Source organism: Coregonus clupeaformis, chromosome 7 (genome assembly GCF_020615455.1).
Source record: "Coregonus clupeaformis isolate EN_2021a chromosome 7, ASM2061545v1, whole genome shotgun sequence".
Lineage (NCBI taxonomy): Eukaryota > Metazoa > Chordata > Actinopteri > Salmoniformes > Salmonidae > Coregonus > Coregonus clupeaformis.
In genome coordinates, this window is record NC_059198.1 from 35,825,423 (window position 1) to 35,852,239 (window position 26,817).

Sequence of the window (26,817 nt, forward strand, 5' to 3'; positions counted from 1 at the left end):
TCTCTCTCTCTCTCTCTCTCTCTCTCTCTCTCTCTCTCTCCATTGTTTTATCTGTATAATAGGCCTTAGCCTCACTTAAGTGGCCCTGAGCTCCATCAATAGGAACAGAACAGATAAGGACCCAGGCAGGAATCCACTCCAGTCAATTACCTGGAGTTTGAAGTTCAGGCGCTGTGTTCCTGTTATTAAGGACATCAGATGAATAAACAAATGATTCCTGGATACACAGTCCCCACACAACGACGATGCAGAGAGAGATAATCATTCATCACACATCATTTGTGAATCCAAGATGGCGAAGTAGTGCAGTTCTGTTTTTGTCGTGTGTCTGTAAATAGCCTGTAAATACCCAGTTTTTTTTTATTTTTCCTACATATTTCCCTATCAGACTTTTCATCCTTCTACAAAATATACTTTCCTGCAACCCGCCTCACTCAATGTGGAACGGATTCTATTATTGACTTACCTTTTATATAGAATCTCCAGTTGAAACTAGTTAGCCAGCTAACTAGCTACTTGCTATTAGCCACAGTTAGCGGTATTTCACCCAGAACATTGGATTTTTTTTTGCTTTAGCAGCCTCCGAACTATCCTATTGCTGTTCACCGGACCTTATGATAACTCGGCTATACAGCTGATGTCTGCTGGACTGTTCCTTTTTACGGTACTACATCCTGTTTATGTTTAGCCTCAGCCCAAACATGGTTAGCTTATTGTTGTTTCGGTTATTTCTAATTGTACTATTTCACTGTAGATCCCCCAGCCCAGCTAAACCTGCCTTAGATAGCTCCTTTGTCCCACCCCCCATACACGCAGAGACCGACTCAATTGATGCCTCTAGTGATACTATCTCTTTCATTGTTACCCAACGCTTAGGTTTACCCCCACTTTACTCATATCCTTCCATATCCTTGTCTGTTCATAATGCCCTGAATCTTTTCTACAACACCCGGAAATCTGCCCCCTTTATTCTATGTACCCAACGCACTAGAAGACCAGTTCTTAAAGCCTTTAGCCGTATCCTTATTCTAGTCCTCCTCTGTTCCTCTGGTGATGTAGAGGCTAACCCAGGCCCTGCAGCCCTCAGTATCACTCCTACTCCCCAGGCGCTATCATTTGCTGACTTCTGTAATCGCAAAAGTCTTGGTTTCTTGCACGTAAACATCAGAAGTCTACTTCCTAAGTTTGAGATATTCACTGCGTTAGCACACTCCGCCAACCCTGATGTTCTAGCAGTGTCTGAATCCTGGCTGAGGAAGGCCACCAAAAATTCTGAAATTTCCATCCCCAACTATAACATTTTCCGTCTAGATAGAACTGCCAAAGGGGGTGGAGTTGCAATCTACTGTAGAGATAGCCTGCAGAGCTCTATCATACTATCCAGGTCTGTGCCCAAACAGTTTGAGCTTCTACTTCTAAAAATCCACCTTTCCAGAAATAAGTCTCTCACTGTTGCCGCTTGCTACAGACCCCCCCCAGCCCCCAGATGTGCCCTGGACACCATATGTGAATTGATTGCCCCCATTTATCCTCAGAGTTCGTACTGCTTGGTGACCTAAATTGGGATATGCTTAATACCCCGGCCATCCTACAATCCAAACTAGATGCCCTCAACCTCATGCAAATTATCAACGAACCTACCAGGTACAACCCTAAATCCGTAAACATGGGTACCCTCATAGATATCATCCTGACTAACATACCCTCTAAATACACCTCAGCTGTCTTCAACCAGGATCTCAGCGATCACTGCCTTATTGCGTGCGTCCGTAACGGGTCCGCGGTCAAACGACCACCCCTCATCACTGTCAAACGCTCCCTAAAACACTTTAGCGAGCAGGCCTTCCTAATTGACCTGGCCCAGGTATCCTGGATGGATATAGATCTCATTCCGTCAGTAGAGGATGCCTGGTTGTTCCTTAAAAGTAATTTCCTCTCAATCTTAAATAAACATGCCCCATTCAAAAAATACAGAACTAAGAACCGATATAGCCCCTGGTTCTCCTCAGACTTGACTGCCCTTGACCAGCACAAAAACATCCTGTGGCGTACTGCATTAGCATCAAATAGCCCCCGCGATATACAACTTTTCAGGGAAGTTAGGAACCAATATACACAAGCAGTCAGGAAAGCAAAGGCAAACTTTTTCAAACAGAAATTTGCATCCTGTAGCACTAACTCCAAAACGTTTTGGGACACTGTAAAGTCCATGGAGAATAAGAGCACTTCCTCCCAGTTGCCCACTGCACTGAGGCTAGGAAACACTATCACCACCGATAAATCTACAATAATCGAGAATTTCAACAAGCATTTTGCTACAGCTGGCCATGCTTTCCATCTGGCTACCACTACCCCGGCCACCAACTCTGCACCCTCCGCTGAAACTTGCCCATGCCCCCCCCCGCTTCTCCTTCACACAAATTCAGACAGCTGACGTTTTGAAAGAGCTGCAAAATCTGGACCCCTACAAATCAGCTGGGCTAGACAATCTGGACCCTTTCTTTCTAAAACTAGCCGCGAAATTGTCGCAACCCCTATTACTAGTCTGTTCAACCTCTCTTTCATAACGTCTGAGATCCCCAGAGATTGGAAAGCTGCCGCGGTCATCCCCCTCTTCAAAGGGGGTGACACTCTAGATCCAAACTGCTACAGACCTATATCCATCCTGCCCTGCCTTTCGAAAGTATTTGAAAGCCAAGTTAACAAACAGATCACCGACCATTTCGAATACCACCGTACCTTCTCCGCTATGCAATCCGGTTTCCGAGCTGGTCATGGGTGCACTTCAGCCACGCTCAAGGTCCTAAACGATATTATAACCGCGATTGATAATAGACAGTACTGTGCAGCCGTCTTCATCGACCTGGCCAAGGCTTTCGACTCTGTCAACCACCGCATTCTTATTGGCAGACTAAATAGCCTTGGTTTCTCAAATGACTGCCTCGCCTGGTTCACCAACTACTTCTCAGATAGAGTTCAGTGTGTCAAATCGGAGGGCCTGTTGTCTGGACCTATGGCAGTCTCTATGGGGGTGCCACAGGGTTCAATTCTTGGGCCGACACTTTTCTTTGTGTATATCAATGATGTCGCTCTTGCTGCTGGTGACTCTCAGATCCACCTCTACGCAGACGACACCATTTTGTATACATCTGGCCCTTCATTGGACACTGTGTTAACAAACCTCCAAACGAGCTTCAATGCCATACAACACTCCTTCAGTAGCCTCCAACTGCTCTTAAACACTAGTAAAACTAAATGCATGCTTTTCAATCGAACGCTGCTGGCACCCGCCCACCCGACTAGAATCACCACTCTTGACGGGTCTGACCTAGAGTATGTGGACAACTACAAATACCTAGGTGTCTGGTTAGACTGTAAACTCTCCTTCCAGACTCACATAAAGAATCTCCAATCCAAAGTTAAATCTAGAATCAGCTTCCTATTCCGCAACAAAGCCTCCTTCACTCATGCTGCCAAACATGCCCTCGTAAAACTGACTATCCTACCGATCCTTGACTTCGGCGATGTCATTTACAAAATAGCCTCCAACACTCTACTCAGCAAATTGGATGTAGTCTATCACAGTGCCATCCGTTTTGTCTCCAAAGCCCCATACGCTACCCACCACTGTGACCTGTACGCTCTTGTTGGCTGGTCCTCACTACATGTTCGTCGTCAAACCCACTGGCTCCAGGCCATCTATAAATCACTGCTAGGCAAATCCCCGCCTTATCTTAGCTCATTGGTCACCATAGCAGCACCCACCCGTAGTCTGCGCTCCAGCAGGTATATCTCACTGGTCATTCCCAAAGCCAACACCTCCTTTGGCCGCCATTCCTTCCAGTTCTCTGCTGCCAATGACTGGAACGAATTGCAAAAATCTCTGAAGCTGGAGACTCTTATCTCCCTCACTAACTTTAAGCATCAGTTGTCAGAGCACCTTACCGATCACTGCACCTGTACACAGCCCATCTGAAATTAGCCCACCCAACTACCTCATCCCTATATTGTTATTTATTTTGCTCTTTTGCACCCCAGTATCTCTATTTGCACATAATCTCTTGCACATCTAGCATTCCAGTGTTAATACTATTGTAATTATTTTGCACTATAGCCTATTTATTGCCTTACCTCCATAACTTGCTACATTTGCACACACTGTATATATATTTTCTGTTGTATTTTTGACTTTATGTTTTTTACCCCATATGTAACTCTGTGTTGTTTTTATCGCACTGCTTTGCTTTATCTTGGCCAGGTCGCAGTTGTAAATGAGAACTTGTTCTCAACTGGCTTACCTGGTTAAATAAAGTTAAAAATTTTATAAAATAAAAAAATAATTATATCAGCTTGCTATCTCAGACAGGAAATATAAAGATCCTCTTCTTAAAATTGAAGCCCCTAGATATGTTATAGCTTATTATAGTTCATAAGTTATAGTCGACTCCTTATTAATGCACTTCAGATAAATGCATACTTTGTTTGATTGCGCTACAGTTTTCACAACAGTTTTCCAGACTTCCCAAAGTTGCTACTGATAACTGCATGCTCCGATTAAGTGCACAATATCACAACATTCAGGGGGCTGGGCCACACTATACAATATCACAACATTCAGGGGGCTGGGCCACACTACACAATATCACAACATTCAGGGGGCTGGGCCACACTACACAATATCACAACATTCAGGGGGCTGGGCCACACTATACAATATCACAACATTCAGGGGGCTGGGCCACACTATACACAATATCACAACATTCAAGGGGCTGGGCCACTATATTCAATATCACAACATTCAGGGGGCTGGGCCACACTATACAATATCACAATATTCAGGGGGCTGGGCCACACTATACACAATATCACAACATTCAGGGGGCTGGGCCACACTATACACAATATCACAACATTCAGGGGGCTGGGCCACACTACACAATATCACAACATTCAGGGGGCTGGGCCACACTACACAATATCACAACATTCAGGGGGCTGGGCCACACTACACAATATCACAACATTCAGGGGGCTGGGCCACTATATTCAATATCACAACATTCAGGGGGCTGGGCCACACTATACACAATATCACAACATTCAGGGGGCTGGGCCACACTATACACAATATCACAACATTCAGGGGGCTGGGCCACTATATTCAATATCACAACATTCAGGGGGCTGGGCCACACTATACACAATATCACAACATTCAGGGCGCTGGGCCACACTACACAATATCACAACATTCAGGGGGCTGGGCCACTATATACACAATCCCAAGCTTTTTATCAGGAGTGGGCTGTAGGATTGTATTTGGTTTAGATCACTCTGTTCCAGACGTAGTGGCGCTTTATGCATTTACACACTGTTAAGGGTGCAGGACAACATTTTGACTTCCCTGGGCTTTCCGGGTGCAATTAAAGTATTATATTAAGATAATAAAGTGTATGCGAGCCAAGAAGTCTGTGAGCCAAGCTCATCAGTTAGATATAAAGCAGTAAATGACCACAAACATCTTTACTCTGACATCTCAGAGTAAATCACACGTAGTAATATAATGATGTGAAAGGTTACGGGGTCAAAGGATTTACACTGTCAGTGTCTGGTCTGTTATGGATGATATAAATTATTCTGGTCTGCTTTAAAGTATATTTCATGAAAGCGAAAGAGATATGGGTTGTAATGGAAGCCGGAGGGGATGTCTGCCGTTTTACGGGCTCCTAACCAACTGTGCTGTTTTGTTTGTTTTTTCGCATTGTTTGTAACATAATGTTGCTGCTACTTTCTCTTATGACCGAAAAGAGCTTCTGGACATCAGAACAGCGATTACTCACCTCGAACTGGACGAAGATTTTTTCTTGAATGAGTCCGACGCGAAGGATATACTGCTTTGTCAAGACAAGGCCCAAATCCCCGTCATCAGCGTGAAGAAAAGACGGAGGGAAAGGGGGGAGGAGGGCGGGGTGCCTTGTAAAGAATTAGCCGATGAGTAGGTATCCCACCACTTCCCTCTGTATTATTGGCCAACGTGCAATCATTGGAAAACAAACTGGACGATCTACGATCAAGACTATCCTACCAACGGGACATTAAGAACTGTAATATCTTATGTTTCACCGAGACGTGGCTGAACGACGACATGGATAATATAGAGCTGGCTGGCTTCTCCGTGTATCGGCAGGACAGAGCAGCTACGTCTGGTAAGACGAGGGCCGGGGGTGTGTGTCTATTTGTCAATAACAGATGGTGCGCGATGTCTAATGTTAAAGAAGTCTCGAGCTATTGCTCGCCTGAGGTAGAGTACCTCATGATAAGCTGTAGACCACACTATCTACCAAGAGAGTTCTCATCTATATTATTCGTAGCCATCTATTTACCACCACACACCGATGCTGGCACTAAGACCGCACTCAACGAGCTGTATAAGGCCATAAGCAAACAAGAAAATGCTCATCCAGAAGCGGCGCTCCTAATGCAGGCAAACTGAAATCCGTTTGACCTCGTTTCTACCAGCATGTCACGTGCAACCAGAGGAAAAAAAAATTATAGACCACCTTTACTCCACACACACAGCATACAAAGCTCTCCCTCGCCCTCCATTTGGCAAATCTGACCATAATTATATCCTCCTGATTCCTGCTTACAAGCAAAAACTAAAGCAGGAAGTACCAGTGACTCGCTCAATACGGAAGTGGTCAGATGACGCGAATGCTACGCTACAGGACTGGTTTGCTAGCACAGACTGGAATATGTTCCGGGATTCATCCAATGGCATTGAGGAGTACACCACATCAGTCACCGGCTTCATCAATAAGTGCATCGACGACGTCATCCCCACAGTGACCACACGCACATTTCCCAACCAGAAGCCATGGATTACAGGCAACATCCACACTGAGCTAAAGGCTAGAGCTGCTTTCAAGGAGCGGGACACTAAGCCGGATGCTTATAAGAAATCCCACTATGCCCTCATGTGAACCATCAAACAGGCAAAGTGTCAATACAGGACTAAGATTGAATCCTACTACACCGGCTCTGACGCTCATCGGATGTGGCAGGGCATGAAACATATTACAGACTACAAAGGGAAACCCAGCCGCGAGCTGCCCAGAGACACGAGCCTACCAGACGAGCTAAATGACTTCTATGCGTGCTTTGATGCAAGCAACACTGACGCATGCATGAGAGCACCAGCTGTTCCGGACCGCTGTGTGATCACGCTCTCCGTAGCTGATGTGAGCAAGACCTTTAAACAGGTCAACATTCACAAAGCCGCGGGGCCAGACAGATTACCAGGACGTTTACTCAAAGCATGCGTGGACCAACTGGCAAGTGTCTTCACTGACATTTTCAACCTCTCCCTGACCGAGTCTGTCATACCTACATGTTTCAAACAAACCACCATAGTCCCTGTGCCCAAGAAAGTGAAGGTAACCTGCCTAAATTATTACTGCCCCGTCTCACTTCGGTAGCCATGAAGTGCTTTGAAAGACTGGTAATGGCTCACATCAACACCATCATGCCGGAAACCCTAGACCCATTCCAATTTGCATACAATCTCACCACACTCCACACTGTCCTTTCCCACCTGGACAAAAGGAACACCTACAGTGGGGAGAACAAGTATTTGATACACTGCCGATTTTGCAGGTTTTCCTACTTACAAAGCATGTAGAGGTCTGTAAATTTTTATCATAGGTACACTTCAACTGTGAGAGACGGAATCTAATATAAAAATCCAGAAAATCACATTGTATGATTTTTAAGTAATTAATTTGCATTTTATTGCATGACATAAGTATTTGATCACCTACCAACCAGTAAGAATTCCGGCTCTCACAGACCTGTTAGTTTTTCTTTAAGAAGCCCTCCTGTTCTCCACTCATTACCTGTATTAACTGCACCTGTTTGAACTCGTTACCTGTATAAAAGACACCTGTCCACACACTCAATCAAACAGACTCCAACCTGTCCACAATGGCCAAGACCAGAGAGCTGTGTAAGGACATCAGGGATAAAATTGTAGACCTGCACAAGGCTGGGATGGGCTACAGGACAATAGGCAAGCAGCTTGGTGAGAAGGCAACAACTGTTGGCGCAATTATTAGAAAATGGAAGAAGTTCAGGATGACGGTCAATCACCCTCGGTCTGGGGCTCCATGCAAGATCTCACCTCGTGGGGCATCAATGATCATGAGGAAGGTGAGGGATCAGCCCAGAACTACACGGCAGGACCTGGTCAATGACCCGAAGAGAGCTGGGACCACAGTCTCAAAGAAAAGCATTAGTAACACACTACGCCGTCATGGATTAAAATCCTGCAGCGCACGCAAGGTCCCCCTGCTCAAGCCAGCGCATGTCCAGGCCCGTCTGAAGTTTGCCAATGACCATCTGGATGATCCAGAGGAGGAATGGGTCGTGGCTGGGTCTTCCAGCATGACAACGACCCGAAACACACAGCCAGGGCAACTAAGGAGTGGCTCCGTAAGAAGCATCTCAAGGTCCTGGAGTGGCCTAGCCAGTCTCCAGACCTGAACCCAATAGAAAATCTTTGGAGGGAGCTGAAAGTTCGTATTGCCCAGCGACAGCCCGTCTGTATGGAGGAGTGGGCCAAAATCCCTGCTGCAGTGTGTGCAAACCTGGTCAAGACCTACAGGAAACGTATGATCTCTGTAATTGCAAACAAAGGTTTCTGTACCAAATATTAAGTTCTGCTTTTCTGATGTATCAAATACTTATGTCATGCAATAAAATGCAAATGAATTACTTAAAAATCATACAATGTGATTTTCTGGATTTTTGTTTTAGATTCCGTCTCTCACAGTTGAAGTGTACAGTGGGGAAAAAAAGTATTTAGTCAGCCACCAATTGTACAAGTTCTCCCACTTAAAATGATGAGAGAGGCCTGTCATTTTCATCATAGGTACACGTCAACTATGAGAAGAAAAAAAATCCAGAAAATCACATTGTAGGATTTTTTATGAATTTATTTGCAAATTATGGTGGAAAATAAGTATTTGGTCAATAACAAAAGTTTCTCAATACTTTGTTATATACCCTTTGTTGGCAATGACACAGGTCAAACGTTTTCTGTAAGTCTTCACAAGGTTTTCACACACTGTTGCTGGTATTTTGGCCCATTCCTCCATGCAGATCTCCTCTAGAGCAGTGATGTTTTGGGGCTGTCGCTGGGCAACACAGACTTTCAACTCCCTCCAAAGATTTTCTATGGGGTTGAGATCTGGAGACTGGCTAGGCCACTCCAGGACCTTGAAATGCTTCTTACGAAGCCACTCCTTCGTTGCCCGGGCGGTGTGTTTGGGATCATTGTCATGCTGAAAGACCCAGCCACGTTTCATCTTCAATGCCCTTGCTGATGGAAGGAGGTTTTCACTCAAGATCTCACGATACATTGCCCCATTCATTCTTTCCTTTACACGGATCAGTCGTCCTGGTCCCTTTGCAGAAAAACAGCCCCAAAGCATGATGTTTCCACCCCCATGCTTCACAGTAGGTATGGTGTTCTTTGGATGCAACTCAGCATTCTTTGTCCTCCAAACACGACGAGTTGAGTTTTTACCAAAAAGTTATATTTTGGTTTCATCTGACCATATTACATTCTCCCAATCCTCTTCTGGATCATCCAAATGCACTCTAGCAAACTTCAGACGGGCCTGGACATGTACTGGGGACACGTCTGGCACTGCAGGATTTGAGTCCCTGGCTGCGTAGTGTGTTACTGATGGTAGGCTTTGTTACTTTGGTCCCAGCTCTCTGCAGGTCATTCACTAGGTCCCCCCGTGTGGTTCTGGGATTTTTGCTCACCGTTCTTGTGATCATTTTGACCCCACGGGGTGAGATCTTGCGTGGAGCCCCAGATCGAGGGGAGATTATCAGTGGTCTTGTATGTCTTCCATTTCCTAATAATTGCTCCCACAGTTGATTTCTTCAAACCAAGCTGCTTACCTATTGCAGATTCAGTCTTCCCAGCCTGGTGCAGGTCTACAATTTTGTTTCTGGTGTCCTTTGACAGCTCTTTGGTCTTGGCCATAGTGGAGTTTGGAGTGTGACTGTTTGAGGTTGTGGACAGGTGTCTTTTATACTGATAACAAGTTCAAACAGGTGCCATTAATACAGGTAACGAGTGGAGGACAGAGGAGCCTCTTAAAGAAGAAGTTACAGGTCTGTGAGAGCCAGAAATCTTGCTTGTTTGTAGGTGACCAAATACTTATTTTCCACCATAATTTGCAAATAAATTCATTAAAAATCCTACAATGTGATTTTCTGGATTTTTTTTCCTCAATTTGTCTGTCATAGTTGACGTGTACCTATGATGAAAATTACAGGCCTCTCTCATCTTTTTAAGTGGGAGAACTTGCACAATTGGTGGCTGACTAAATACTTTTTTCCCCCACTGTATATCCACATCACCATCAGACCATTTTATTGGTAAACTACATGGTAATGTAAATTTTTTTGTTTTTTTGTGATCCAATATGTAATATAGTACATTTATCATAATTTGGTTGTAATCCAGAGAGGTTAGAAAATGTATCTAGATCCTCTATGAGGCTTTGGAGGGATTCAAGTTGTGGATTTAAAAGAAAATCATGAATCATCAGCGTACAATGACACCTTTGTTTTTAAGCCCTGGATTTCTAATCCCTTGATATTATTGTTGGATCTGATTTTAATAGCTAACATCTCGATGGTCATAATAAATAGACATGCCGATAGTGGACAACCTTGTTTCACTCCTCTTGACAGTTTAAAACTCTGAGAAATAGCCATTATTTACTATTTTACACATAGGGTTACTATACATGATTTTAACCCATTTTATAAGAGATTCTCCAAAATTGAAATGCTCCAGGCATTTATATATAAACCCCACTCATACTTTATCAAATGCTTTTTGGAAGTCTGCTATGAATAGCAGGCCTGGTTTCCCAGATTTTTCATAGTGTTCTATTGTTTCCAGTACTTGCCTTATATTATCTCCAATGTATCTTCCATGTAAAGAAAAACTGTCTGATTATAATGAATAATGTCCGACAATACCTTTCTAATTCTATGCGCTATACATTTTGCTAGAATTTTTGCTTCACAACACAGAAGTGTAAGGGGCCTCCAATTTTTTTAATGGACTGGATCTTTATATTTTCCACTTGTATCCTGTTTCAGTAATAATGAAACCAGACCTTCTTCTTGAGTGTCTGATAATCTACCATTTACATAGGAGTGATTAAAACATGCTAATAACGGTCCTCTTAGTATTTAAAAAAGGTTTGGTATACCTCGACTGGTATGCCATCCAACCCTGGAGTTTTCCCGGACTTAAAATCTTTAATTGTATCCAGAAGTTCCTCCTCTGTAATTTCACCTTCACATGAGTCTTTCTGTATGGCTGTTAATTTTACATTATCAATAGAAAAAAATCTCTACAATTAGCTTCAGTTAGAGGAGATGGAGGCGACTGAAACGAAAACATATGCTTAAAGTAATTTTTTTCCTCCTTCAAAAGATCATTTGAGTAATCATGGGTTACTCCGTCATTTGTAACCAGTTTCAGTCAATTATTTTTGGTAGCATTCCTATGTTGAATATTAAAAATGAAATTGGTGCATTTTTCCCCATATTCCATCCAGTTTGCTTGATTTTTTATAATATATTACACTTGATCTTTCTTGAATAAGTTTCTCCATTTCTTTTTTTTTTTTCTCTAATTTATTCTGTGCCTCTATGTTACATTTTTTATTGCTATCTATCTGTTCTGTTAGACCTTCTATTTCCTTTGTTAGTATAAACTTTTTTGGCCTAAATTGCTTTTGTTTTCAAGATGAGTACTGAATTGAATGGCCTCTAAAGGCACATTTAAAGGTGTCCCATACAATAAGGGGATTTGCTGTACCTATGTTATGTCGGAAAAAATCAGCTATATATTCCTCACTCCTAGTTAAAAACAAGTTATCATCCAATAGGCTTTGATTAAATGTCCACGTGGAAATTCAGTAAGAGTAATGTATATGCCAATTATATGATGGTCCGACCGCATTCTGTCACCTATGAACACTTTTTAAACTTTTGGTGCCAACGAGAAAAGACATAAGAAAGAAGTCAAGACGACTAGCTTGATTGAGTCTCCGCCATGTATATCTCACTAGATCAGGATATTTAAGCCTCCATATATCTACTAGTTCTAATGTATCCATGACATTCACAATTTCCTTAAGAGCATGAGGGTGATTGTTTGTAGTGTGATTTCCTTTACGGTCCATTGAGCTATTTAAAACGGTATTATAATCTCCCACCATAATAATAGAGTCTTGAATTGCTTGCAGGGTTGATAATTTATTATATATATTGTCAAAGAAGTGTGGATCACCATTATTTGGTCCTTAAAGGTTAATGAGTCATATCTGTTTATGGTCCAATAACATATTTAAAATAATCCATCTACCTTGTGTATCTGTTTGGACAATTTGCACATTCTGATCGAAATTACTGTTAATTAATATCATCACCCCTTTTGAGTTTCTTTCCCATGGGAGAAGTATATTTCATCGAGAATTATAGAATTAGTTTCCTGTAAACAATATATATTATATTCCTTCTCTTTGAGCCATGTAAATATTGTTCTTCTTTTGTTATTATCTGCTAAGCCATTGCAATTATAACTGGTTATACTTATTTCACCATATACCATAATGAGATACACGTTTCAAATCTATTTATCATTATATATGTTTGTAAATTTACCAATACAAAATACCATAGTGATTGAGTGTCCATATAGCTGTACCATGATATTTGCATTGCTACTAGGTAACCCTCCAATTGTTCTCCACTGATTCCCCTGCTAAAGCCCCTCCCCGTCCCAAGTTGGGCCGTCATCCCAGTGATCGGCATACCACCCCCGTCCCCCCGGATCCCCAGGGCCCCGAGAGGCCAGGACCCATCCATCGAAAACAGCACACAGTGCAACCCACAAAACAGAAACAGGTCAACCGCCAAAAGCATTTCCAATGCTCTCACCTCAATATATATATAGCTATATAAAAATATATATCTATTGAAATATCTTGCATATCTTATTTTCCATCATTATCAATTAATATGCGTAATAATGTTGGCAGTTCCTGCGTAGGATTTTAACCTATAACCCGGATTTCCATTGTATTACATTACATTTTTGACAAGCAATTATTATTTTAGCAAACAATTATTGTGGTTCATCCTATATTCTCCCTAACATCCTTACCCCCTTGCAACAGATGTGGGATAAACACACACGCACATACTCTAACACACTCAACCCCTTTGCACACTCAACATCTGCACAACTTGAAAGCTCTCTATCACAACCCCTGCTCACAGACACACGTTGGTTCTGGGATATGGAACCATTTCCTTTCTCACTCGCTTAACGTCACACTTTTCCAAACACCAAAAGGCACACCACACCTTCCATCACAATACATCCACACATACCCACATACTGTGCCTTCTATGTCTTCTGTTTGCTATTTTTTTATCTCCACTATGTTGATTGAGTACTTGTGTTCTAATTTAGTTGAAGATTTGTTATTTTGCTTGTTATCTTTTCTTGTAATACCGTCTTTATCCCTTTATAAAATACTATACCTACTATAAATGTGCTTTATTATTACAATCCCTACCATGACTAGTATTGGGTGTTCCATTATTCGACTCCTCTATTAGAACTTTCAGAATAGCCATGGAGTGGTCTTTGTGTCGTGGAACATTTGGTTGTCAATATACAGTTTATCGACATCAAGAGCAACACGCTTCCCTTTTAATCCATTTTCCTTGAAGATTGGGTACAGAACCTGGCGCTGTTCTGCAATCTCCTTCGGGAACTGATCATTCATGCCTATTTTCGTGCCAGCAAGTCTTTTACCTAGGCTTTTAACCATTACTTTATTCTTTTAAAAAAAGCAAATTTGGCAACGATTGGACGCTCATATCTTTGTCCTCTTCGTATGAAACGGTGTACACGTTCGAGTTGGATTTTGTCAACAGCCTTGATTGTAATTTGAAGCGCTGTAAGAAAGAAATCCTTCACAATTTTTTCAGTAATCTCTCCCTCCTTTTCCTGGATACCTGTAAGTACTAGATTTTCTCTCATCGATCTAGTTTGTATGTCTAGTAAGGCTTCTCTCAGAAAGTTGTTCTCCTTTTTAAGTTCCTTAACGTCCGTTTCCATCCTAGTGACTGTCCCTTTTAGCTTTTTGTATCGCTCTCCATTATCGCAGATTTTCCGTCACTCATTTCAAGACTCGCCTTCAACTCTTTTACATCATTACTGACCAACTCTAGTATGCCCAGTTTGTCATTTATCGACTTCAACAGGTCGCTGTCCACACTTACCAGTCCGAGTGGTGAAAAGCATAAATCATTTACATCAGTCGAGGAGTCGCGTTTTCTCTTGGAGATTGATTCTCCTCGTTTACCTTCCGTCATGTTTGAGTGTTGCGTGTTGTTGTAATATTTGTCGATACATTTCTCTAGCCTTATAATTTGTTTTGTGTTATTATCCAGATTGAATGTTATTACCGTCAAATATATTTAATGTTAATATTTAGTCTAACTTATTGATATTGAATATTATGTTTTTATCTTGAGGTGATTTGTACCGCTGTGTATTCAATAAGCCATCTTGTATACCTGCCCTCTACCAGATGTTCCCTTCAGTCTTTCTTTGTGAGAATAAACTTTTGTCTGTGTCTGATACTGTGTCCAAACAAATAGGTCTGAGTTGCTAAATAGATGCTTGCACAAACAGCCCAGGTTCAACTGACTGAGAGGAAGTTGTTTGTGAGTTATTCATGTGGTGATGCACCGGTGAGCATCTCATTGAGTCTGGATTAATATCCACACAGATAAATATTGAGGGAGGCTGGCTGGAACGCTTGGAAAGGAGATGGTAAAATTAATTAGTGAAGATGCTTATTCATGTATTACATTTGTTTGAGTTTTTTTGTTGTTTTATACACTTCTAAATTAATACATTTCATTGTGTTATGATAAAAAAAATGCCCTTGACAATGTCAGCATTTTGTTTTGTTTGGCTGTGTAATGACATCTGTATAATAATAGCTATTTTCAGACTTCAAAGCTTTCATTGTCTGTTGGTTTATTACTGGACATCTCCATAGTTTGGTTTTCTGATATTCTACAGGGGAACATCTCCATAGTTTGGGGTTCTTCTGATGGAGTTCTACAGGGGAACATCTCCATAGTTTGGGGTTCTGATATTCTACAGGGGAACATCTCCATAGTTTGGGGTTCTGATATTCTACAGGGGAACATCTCCATAGTTTGGTTTTCTGATATTCTACAGGGGAACATCTCCATAGTTTGGGGTTCTTCTGATGGAGTTCTACAGGGGAACATCTCCATAGTTTGGGGTTCTTCTGATGGAGTTCTACAGGGGAACATCTCCATAGTTTGGGGTTCTTCTGATGGAGTTCTACAGGGGAACATCTCCATAGTTTGGGGTTCTTCTGATGGAGTTCTACAGGGGAACATCTCCATAGTTTGGGGTTCTGATATTCTACAGGGGAACATCTCCATACTTTGGGGTTCTGATATTCTACAGGGGAACATCTCCATAGTTTGGGGTTCTGATATTCTACAGGGGAACATCTCCATAGTTTGGGGTTCTTCTGATGGAGTTCTACAGGGGAACATCTCCATGTTTTGGAGGTTTTCTGCTAGGGTTCTGATGGACCTAAAGGTTCTGATGGTTATTTTCTCCATGTGCTCTCCACATGTGTTCTCCATGGTTTTGGGTTCTTCTGCTGGGGGTTCTGAATGACCTAAATGTTTTGATGGTTCTGTTCTCCATGTGTTCTCCATAGATCTTCAGGAGGTGTTGGCTGGTGTTTAAGAAGGCATCCAGTAAAGGCCCAAGGAGGTTAGAGAAATACCCAGACGAGAAGGCAGCATACTTCCGAAGCATTCACAAGGTAAACACTAAACATCACTTTAAATACTGTCACTGTCTTTTTTTTGGAAATGAAGGATACACCCAGTAGACAGATAAGTTTTTAGGCGCAGCATAAAGCCAGACAGACAGATGTTCATTTGTCTGAGTCTGTTGACCCTTCCAACGGCGTCCGCCGCCCATCATAATTTAGCCACAACCTTGACGTTTACCCAATAACAAGCTCCAACTGCCATTTCACCACAGAAAATTTCGCAGAGCACTTCTTTTATTACAGATAAATCGGAATAAATCATATTACACTCAAACCGACACCAAACAATCCTATTTTTATCTTTCATTAAAGTGTTACATATGGGGTAAATATTGCTGTTAAGAATCCATTAAGGCACATTTTACCACTTTATCTCGTTCCTCCGGGGCTTGTCAATCAAATGTATTTATAAAGCCCTTTTTACATCAGCAGATGTCACAAAGTGCTCTACAGAAACCTAGGAAAAACTCCCTAGAAAGGCAGGAACCTAGGAAGAAACCTAGAGAGGAACCAGGCTCTGAGGGGTGGCCAGTCCTCTTAAGAGTACATGGCCATTTAAGGCCAGATTGGAGGATAATCTGGGTTATACTATTTATTTTCCCGCTTCTTAAACCCTTTGAAAATACCCCAATTAGGCCTCATTATCAGTGGCCAGGAAGATGATGTTAAGTGGGTAATGTGGCTCTGCTGTAGTAATGAGGGGAGAGGAGATGGAGCCTCAGGTAGGGACTAGCTGGCTGGGACACCAGAGGGTTTTGATGTGGCTGGGCTTTTTAATGTGTGGCTGTATTGTGAGAGGGGCTTTTTAATGCTCTGTAACACACTGTCGATTACACTATCATTATTCGGCGCATGTGACAAATACAATTTTATTTTGATTTGATTTGATTTTTGCACACATAAGTTTCTTTTAAATAAACCACTTTTGTTAAATAAACAATGAAAATATCATCTTTTTTTTGTTTCTGTTGTTTTTAGTTTACTTGGAATGTCTTTATTACAAATTGGGGTTTAGATAAGGATTGTATATGTTTATTTTAATATTTTATAGCAAAATAATGACCAGACCTGTCGGGTTCACATGCTTTCAAGCAGCGCTGTATAGCTGATACTTGCGAGGAAATCTTTCATTGCGTTGTGTGGTTTTGTTTGCATCAATTTCAAGCTTCTGTTGATACACAGTAACCCCATGTGCCATGCTTATCGGGTTAGGATCCAGAACAATTACTAGAGTACAACATCTGTCTATGTGAGACTACATAGGTTACATAAAACTCATGGAATAGTCCAAGTATCTGTTTGGAATGAAACATCTGTTTCTACTACATCATACCGTCAACTGGAACCTCTGTGTAGTGTCACCTTCTCCCAGAGAGGTCTGCTATGCACAGCAGTGGACTGAAAGATGACAGAACACATGCACCAGTGCACCTGATAATACTTCCCCAGAATCCCCACAAAGATTAGGAAAGGTTTCATCCGAGGGGATCCAGAAGAGTGCTGCAGGGAAAACAGACACTTTCACTGATTCATCAACAACAACAACAACAACAACAACAGTGGATTTGTTTTGTGGGCTGGCTAACCACACATGCCCACAAAGCTCCAGTGCCGATGTGATCTTTGGTTGGCAGTTCTGTGTTATATAATTGTGTTTCTGTAGGAAGATATGAACCATTTTCTCTTCATATTCACTTCCTCACATAGAAAAGGCAGACAGATGGAATCAATGATATTTTCTGAATAATGAATACTATAGCATAACTGAAAAATGGAATTCAGTCCCAGATTTGAACAACCTCACGTCACAATGCCTTGTTACGCAGTTTCACAACAGTCTTGACCCTATAAAATGCTGTAACTGAAACATTAATCTTAAGAAACATAAACATCTTTATTCCGCATGCGGCATGGAAGTACTGTGTGCTTCTCAGCCCTGAGCGTTAACAGTCAGGTTTTTACTATATGGGCAACACACGCTCACACACACGCACACGCACATGCACACGCACATTATACTACAGTATATGGGCAGTGAGCCCACCTAATACATTCCCATCAGGCATTGTGTCCACAGTTTGCTCAGAGCGAGCGCTCTACAATCGTGTAATGGCTCTTATCTGTCCAACAGCGAACGGAGAGCGCATTGTTGAACAAAACAGCCCTATAAATGCACAATATATTCAATTAAATACAACCTTCTCTCTTTGTTGTATTCAATCACTCCCGGAGTTAACATGATGTAGTAGCTTTTTGATTCTGGTCCTGAGTATCGATTGGATCTTTAGTGGTCATTTGCAAAGTGAAGCAGGTTCACCATGGCTCCTGTTGTGTTTTTAGTTCGGGCCAGAGCTACAGAAATCCAAAATGGCCTACTTTACACAATTTCCATTGATTTATCTGAATAAAATGATAGTAGTGGTATTGAATTGCATTCATATAGCTAATTTCAACAGATCTCACAGAGCTTAAGATATTGAATATTGTTTAAATAAATATGATATATGATAAAATGACATTTTGTTTTTGCGATTCTGGATGTACAGAACATCACCAACAGTAATTTTAGATGATTAATTATCAGTTAAGGAAACCAGTCGAACAACCCCAATTTACAAGGTGGATTACAGTTCTGTATCTTGTTCAGTTTAATTCTGAACCTTACATAACTGGACGATGTGTTCGCATGGTTAGGCCCCTCGGCTGTCGTCTTGTTGATTTTGCTTTAATGTTTTGTTGTTCTGTCTGTCTTTAGATCACGGCGCTTCACAATATCAAGAACATTACACGGATGCCGAGGGAGACCAAGAAACACGCTGTGGCAATCATCTTCTACGACGAGATGCCCAAGACATTTGCCTGTGAGTCAGGTAAGCAATGCAACCCTGGGAAATGGAGGGAGGTAGGGAGGGAAGGAGGGAGGGAGGGAGGGAGGGATAGTGGGGTGAAGAGGTCAGATGAGAGAAAGGGAGAAAGCAGGAGAAGAGAGAGAAGGAAAGAGAGAAGGGGAATGTTGGAGAGTTTGAGGGAGAAAGACGACTGAGTGCTGAAGCTGTCCCAAGCACCGGTCATTGTATTGTATTGTATTAGCTAAAAAGGATGTGTGTTATTGTGTCAGGGGGTGGGGTTCTGATATTGCAGGTACTTGGGCATTACTTTGTTTGTGATTCAGTCCAATTGTACATTGTAACAATATATTATTGCAAACCCTCTGGATCCTGGTAGAGCAGAAAGAATGCTGTGATCTGATACAGGTTTGTAATTAATTCTACTGCAGGGATTGGCTGAGTTAATAGTGTTAAGAGTCTTTATAGAGAACTAAAGAGAAACAGAGAAGGATGGATATTGGATGGGTAGGGAAAAAGAGAGAGAAAGATGGGGAGATTGAAAGAGAGCGAGAGCGAGAGAGAGTGGGGATGAGAGAGAGAGAGAGAGATCTATTACACTTGTGGATCTCAGAGGAGAGATTATGTGCCTTATGGGGTGCAGTGAATTCTATCTCCTTCATTCTCCTCTCTCTCTCTCTCTCTCTCTCTCTCTCTCTCTCTCTCTCTCTCTCTCTCTCTCTCTCTCTCTCTCTCTCTCACACTAGCTCAGACACACGGCTCAGCAGTTACATGCCCACGGCTGAGTCCCTTGCCATATGGAGGGCTGTGTCCTCTGTGTCCACCACGGGGTCATTCACTTCCTGCCCTCACACACTTTTTCTATCTCTCTAGAATGTACACCCCATGCAGGAGTCTAACCTGCATGCCCTTCACTTCCTCCTCTCTCTCTCTGTGGTACTGTTCCAGAATCAGCTAGTCCTTTCTGTGGTAAATGTAGCCAGGACATCGGGGTTAACGCACTTACTCTTACGATAAGTGCCATGGGATCTTTAGTGACCACAGAGAGTCAGGACACCTGTTTAACGTCCCATCCAAAAGACAGCACCCTACACAGGGCAATATCCCCAATAACTGCCCTGGGATCTCCTTTAGACGAGAGGAAAGAGCACCTCCTATTGACCCTCCAACACCACTTCCAGCAGCATCTGGTCTCCCATCCAGGAACTGACCAGGACCAACCCTGCTTAGCTTCAGAGGCAAGCCAGCAGTGGAATGCACAGTGGCACACTGATGAAGTGTTTGCGTTGGTGATTTTCCACTCAGCAGCTCTAACAGTCTGTGTGAGTTTAGACTTCAGATACACTCAGAGGACACAGGCTCAGCGAGGGAGGAAATGGACCAACAGGGGCTCTTAAGTACAGAGATTTGTGTGAGTGTGTGTGTGTGTGTGTGTGTGTGTGTGTGTGTGTGTGTGTGTATGAACAACCCCAGGCATGGTCAGTCTATGTAACATACCCTTTACCCTTCAAAACCTACATTTTCCATCCTTTCAGGCAATAGGTTTGGCAAACAGCAATCAAACTGAAATCGTATTTTCAAATCTGTTCATATACACCCCTAGGAAGAATATTACACTTGTTAAAACATTTTCTGACAAGCGAGCACTTAGATATGGTCATTTTCACGTTTTCATACATTCTTAGAATGTTTGGGATTTACGAATACTAAGGCATTTGTGAAAATTCTATAGCAATATGGGAAAGCGGCCGTGCGTTTGGACAATTATAAGACACTGCAGTAAATAAAGACTAATAAAAACATCTGTCTCGTCCAATACAGAAGTCTACACAGACTGGTGCGTTCATAGCCAATCAGAGCTACAGTAGGCCTTTATACAAACAAGCCATTTGCCACACAGGCCTGCCATCACTCACTTTGAACTGGACTGTGTGTTTACAGGCAGTTGCAACAGCACGACTTTAGATCATTAGAACGCATTCGCCAAAAGCCACAAAATATTTCTGCAAATATGCAAACACCACAGGAGTCCTCTTACATTTGGGAACTATACAGTCCTATTGATCAAACAACCATGAAAAGGTGGGCTCTCTCTCTCTCTCTCTCTCTCTCTCTCTCTCTCAATTATGCACATCAACAACAACAACAAGATCAACAACTAATGCTAGCCAGAGCAAGATGAGCTAAAATCTAACAAAGGAACATTAGATAAACCTTCACAAACTTGTTCAGCTAGTTGGCCGTCAAAATTGCACTGATAAACGATGAGGAACTGTAGCCTACTCGTCCTTCTGCAGCTTGCCTGTCAATGCATTCTGGTCCCAACCAAGCACCCAAGCTAACTGGCTAAAGTTAGCTAGCAACTTCCAGACACAAATGAGAGACCATTTTACTCGCCGTAGCAGAGCTGGCTAGGCTGTTTACATGTTATCTAGAGTGTTCTTGACTAACTATTACTTTTTTTGCCTACGTTTACTGACACCGGTAATATCTAGCGGGTTGTTGCGCGTTCGTAAATTCACCAGTTGTTCTGTGTTCGGGCACACTCAGACGAGAGTGCTCTGAAATCGGAGTAGATAGCCAGAGTGAATTTGCGAACGCAAGAGATATGCTAACTGAACAGCAGTCATTCAAGTTCTTGCTAGCTAACCAAATGACACCTGCATCTCTAGCTGTGTACAGCCACCGAAAAACAATATGAGGGGAAAAAGTAATCCACTCACCCACTTCTCCAATGATATGACATCCTCCTAGCAGCTAGCTATCTAGCTAACGTTAGGCTCTGTGTTTTTAGCTAGATACGCTAGCCTGTTAGCCACGTTATGACTGACTTGTGATCATTGCTAGTTAGACTGTGTTGACATTCCCAGCCTTAGTTACATTGTCCAAAATATTGAGTCATTGAAACTAAAACAGTGAACCCGAATGTAGGCAGCAAACAATGTACCAGGCCAGCTGGGATTTACAACGTGATAGCAATATATTTGGGACTACCAAGAAATGTATTGGGGAATTATATTAATCATGCATTGAACTGCATCCATCTATTCTGCCAACAATGCCTTAGTGTACGTCATGGAATGTTGAGTCAAATATAACCTATTTTTAAAACCAATAAAGTTGGTTTTGTAGCATAAACTGGGATATTATGATTGATATTATGACACGACTCCAACACCATCATTAAGTTTGCCGACGACACAACAGTGGTAGGCCTGATCACCGACAACGATGAGACAGCCTATAGGGAGGAGGTCAGAGACCTGGCCGTGTGGTGCCAGGATAATAACCTCTCCCTCAACGTGACCAAGACAAAGGAGATGATTGTGGACTACAGGAAAAAAAAGAGGACTGAGCACGCCCCCACTCTCATCGACGGGGCTGTAGTGGAACAGGTTGAGAGCTTCAAGTTCCTTGGTGTCCACATCACCAACGAACTATCATGGTCCAAACACACCAAGACAGTCGTGAAGAGGGCACGACAAAGCCTATTCCACCTCAGGAGACTGAAAAGATTCGGCATGGGTCCTCAGATCCTCAAAAAATTCTACATCTGCACCATCGAGAGCATCCTGACTGGTTGCATCAACGCCTGGTATGGCAACTGCTTGGCCTCCGACCGCAAGGCACTACAGAGGGTAGTGCGTACGGCCCAGTACATCACTGGGGCCAAGCTTCCTGCCATCCAGGACCTCTATACCAGGCGGTGTCAGAGGAAGGCCCTCAAAATTGTCAAAGACTCCAGCCACCCTAGTCATAGACTGTTCTCTCTGCTACCGCACGGCAAGCAGTACCGGAGTGCCAAGTCTAGGTCCAAAAGACTTCTCAACAGCTTCTACCCCCAAGCCATAAGACTCCTGAACAGCTAATCATGGCTACCCAGACTATTTGCACTGGCCCCCCACCCCATCTTTTTACGCTGCTGCTACTCTGTTAATTATTTATGCATAGTCACTTTAACTCTACCCACATGTACATATTACTTCAACTACCTCAAGTAGCCGGTGCCCCCGCACATTGACTCTGCACCGGTACCCCCCTGTATATATAGCCTCCCTACTGTTATTTTATTTTACTTTTTTTCTCAACACTTTTTTGTTGTTGTTTTATTTTACTTTTTTATTTAAAATAAATGCACTGTTGGTTAAGGGCTGTAAGTAAGCATTTCACTGTAATGTCTGCACCTGTTGTATTCGGCGCATGTGGCCAATACAATTTGATTTGATTTGATTTGATTGGCTGTTTGTTTCATGTCTGCAACGTAGTTAAAATGCTGTCAGTTCCACTTTCAACACACACGCACATGCACACACACACACACACACACACACACACAGATAGCAGAGACCAGGGAGAACACAGAGAGCAGAGCGATAACAGAGACCAGGGAGATTACAGAGACCAGGGAGATTACAGAGACCAGGGAGATTACAGAGACCAGGGAGATTACAGAGACCTGGGAGATTACAGAGACCAGGGAGATTACAGAGACCAGGGAGATTACAGAGACCAGGGAGATTACAGAGACCAGGGAGATTACAGAGACTAGGGTGATTACAGAGACCAGGGTGATTACAGAGACCAGGGAGATTACATAGACCAGGGAGATTACAGAGACCAGGGAGATTACAGAGACCAGGGAGTTTACAGAGACCAGGGAGATTACAGAGACAAGGGAGATTACAGAGACCAGGGAGATTACAGAGACCAGGGAGATTACAGAGACCAGGGAGATTACAGAGACCAGGGTGATTACAGAGACCAGGATGATTACAGAGACTAGGGAAATTACAGAGACTTGGGTGATTACAGAGACCAGGGAGATTACAGAGACCAGGGTGATTACAGAGACCAGGGATAATACAGAGACCAGGGAGATTACAGAGACCAGGGAGATTACAGAGACCAGGGAGATTACAGAGACCAGGGAGATTACAGAGACCAGGGTGATTACAGAGACCAGGGTGATTACAGAGACCAGGGTGATTACAGAGACCAGGTACAGTGGGGAAAAAAAGTATTTAGTCAGCCACCAATTGTGCAAGTTCTCCCACTTAAAAAGATGAGAGAGGCCTGTAATTTTCATCATAGGTACACGTCAACTATGACAGACAAAATGAGAGAAAAAAATCCAGAAAATCATATTGTAGGATTTTTTATGAATTTATTTGCAAATTATGGTGGAAAATAAGTATTCGGTCAATAACAAAAGTTTCTCAATACTTTGTTATATACCCTTTGTTGGCAATGTCACAGGTCAAACGTTTTCTGTAAGTCTTCACAAGGTTTTCACACACTGTTGCTGGTATTTTGGCCCTTTCCTCCATGCAGATCTCCTCTAGAGCAATGATGTTTTGGGGCTGTCGCTGGGCAACACAGACTTTCAACTCCCTCCAAAGATTTTCTATGGGGTTGAGATCTGGAGACTGGCTAGGCCACTCCAGGACCTTGAAATGCTTCTTACGAAGCCACTCCTTCGTTGCCCGGGCGGTGTGTTTGGGATCATTGTCATGCTGAAAGACCCAGCCACGTTTCATCTTCAATGCCCTTGCTGATGGAAGGAGGTTTTCACTCAAAATCTCACGATACATGGCCCCATTCATTCTTTCCTTTACACGGATCAGTCGTCCTGGTCCCTTTGCAGAAAAACAGCCCCAAAGCATGATGTTTCCACCCCCATGCTTCACAGTAGGTATGGTGTTCTTTGGATGCAACTCAGCATTCTTTGTCCTCCAAACACGACAAGTTGAGTTTTTACCAAAAAGTTATATTTTGGTTTCATCTGACCATATGACATTCTCCCAATCCTCTTCTGGATCATCCAAATGCACTCTAGCAAACTTCAGACGGGCCTGGACATGTACTGGCTTAAGCAGGGGGACACGTCTGGCACTGCAGGATTTGAGTCCCTGGCGGCGTAGTGTGTTACTGATGGTAGGCTTTGTTACTTTGGTCCCAGCTCTCTGCAGGTCATTCACTAGGTCCCCCCGTGTTGTTCTGGGATTTTTGCTCACCGTTCTTGTGATCGTTTTGACCCCACGGGGTGAGATCTTACGTGGAGCCCCAGATCGAGGGAGATTATCAGTGATCTTGTATGTCTTCCATTTCCTAATAATTGCTCCCACAGTTGATTTCTTCAAACCAAGCTGCTTACCTATTGCAGATTCAGTCTTCCCAGCCTGGTGCAGGTCTACAATTTTGTTTCTGGTGTCCTTTGACAGCTCTTTGGTCTTGGCCATAGTGGAGTTTGGAGTGTGACTGTTTGAGGTTGTGGACAGGTGTTTTTTATACTGATAACAAGTTCAAACAGGTGCCATTAATACAGGTAATGAGTGGAGGACAGAGGAGCCTCTTAAAGAAGAAGTTACAGGTTTGTGAGAGCCAGAAATCTTGCTTGTTTGTAGGTGATCAAATACTTATTTTCCACCATAATTTGCAAATAAATTCATTAAAAATCCTATAATGTGATTTTCTGGAAAAAAAAATCTCAATTTGTCTGTCATAGTTGACGTGTACCTATGATGAAAATTACAGGCCTCTCTCATCTTTTTAAGTGGGAGAACTTGCACAATTGGTGGCTGACTAAATACTTTTTTCCCCCACTGTAGATAACAGAGACAAGAGAGAAGGAGATAAACAACTCAGTCTGACTCTCATTTCATAGCTCAGTAACTCTCACCCAAACTCTACCATCTGGAGTCCTACAGACATTGGAAACAGAGCATTTTTCATCTTTAAAGGAAGATATTGGTATTCACCAACAACTGTCTACTGTATCTGTCTGCCATGTGATGAAGTGATAATGTTATTCATGAAACCATCAGCCTCCACTTACTGGATAATTAAACAGTTGAATAGTTTTGAGCTTTTCAAGACTTTGTGCCCACAGCAGCGTGTGTGGTTTGTGTGTTTTAATGTCACGTGAAGGACAGTGAAATGCCTTTCTAACTCCAAACCCAATAATGTAGTAATCAATATCAATGTAGTACTAAAAATAACATGAGGTAGAAAAAAACAGACAAAAAATACAAATAAGAAATAAGAAGAAAACGAGAAGTACAGTAAGTTAGCTATATACAGGCACAGATCCAGGGTCAGTAGCTATATACAGGGACAGATCCAGGGTCAGCAGCTATATACAGGGACAGATCCAGGGTCAGCAGCTATATACAGGGTCAGTTCCAGGGTCAGTAGCTATATACAGGGACAGTTCTAGGGTATGCAGCTATATACAGGGTCCGTTCCAGGGTCAGCAGCTACTGTATATAGAGGGTCAGTCAGGTCAATTAAACAAATTTAAAAAACTGAAATATCTCATTTACATAAGTGTTCAGACCCTTTACTCAGTACTTTGTTGAAGCACCTTTGTCAGCGATTACAGACTTGAGTATTCTTGGGTATGACACTACAAGCTTGGCACACCTGTTTTTGGGGAGTTTCTCCCATTCTTCTCTGCAGATCCTCTCTAGCTGTGTCAGGTTGGATGGGGAGAGTTGCTGCAAAGCTATTTTCAGGTCTCTCCAGAGATGTTCGATCAGGTTCAAGTCCAGGCTCTGGCTCTGGCTGGGCCACTCAAGGACATTCAGAGACTTGTCCCGAAGCCACTCCTGCGTTGTCTTGGCTGTGTGCTTAGGGTCGTTGTCCTGTTGGAAGGTGAACCACAATGCTGCCACAACCATGCTTCACCATAGGGATGGTGCCAGGTTTCCTCCAGACGTGACACTTGGCATTCATGCCAAAGAGTTCAATCTTGGTTTCATCAGACCAGAAATCTTGTTTCTCATGGTCTGAGAGTCTTTAGCTGCCTTTTGGCAAACTCCAAGTGGGCTGTCATGTGCCTTTTACTGAGTAGTGGCTTCCGTCTGGCCACTCTACCATAAAGGCCTGATTGGTGGAGTGCTGCAGAGATGGTTGTCCTTCTGGAAGGTTCTCCCATCTCCACAAAGGAAATCTGGAGC

The 26,817-nt window shown here is 42.7% G+C and overlaps 1 protein-coding gene across 3 annotated transcripts in view; it reads left to right on the forward strand.

The window, feature by feature from the left end:
- The window catches only part of LOC121569351 (docking protein 6-like), a 104,832-nt gene that overhangs the window by 42,929 nt on the left and 35,086 nt on the right, over nucleotides 1–26,817 (forward strand). For all 3 annotated transcript variants that reach the window (XM_041880237.1, XM_041880238.1, XM_041880239.1), the window contains exons 2-3: nucleotides 15,894–16,001; nucleotides 18,769–18,883. In XM_041880237.1, the coding sequence (XP_041736171.1) occupies nucleotides 15,894–16,001; nucleotides 18,769–18,883 (223 nt within the window). The remainder of the gene's footprint in view (nucleotides 1–15,893; nucleotides 16,002–18,768; nucleotides 18,884–26,817) is intronic.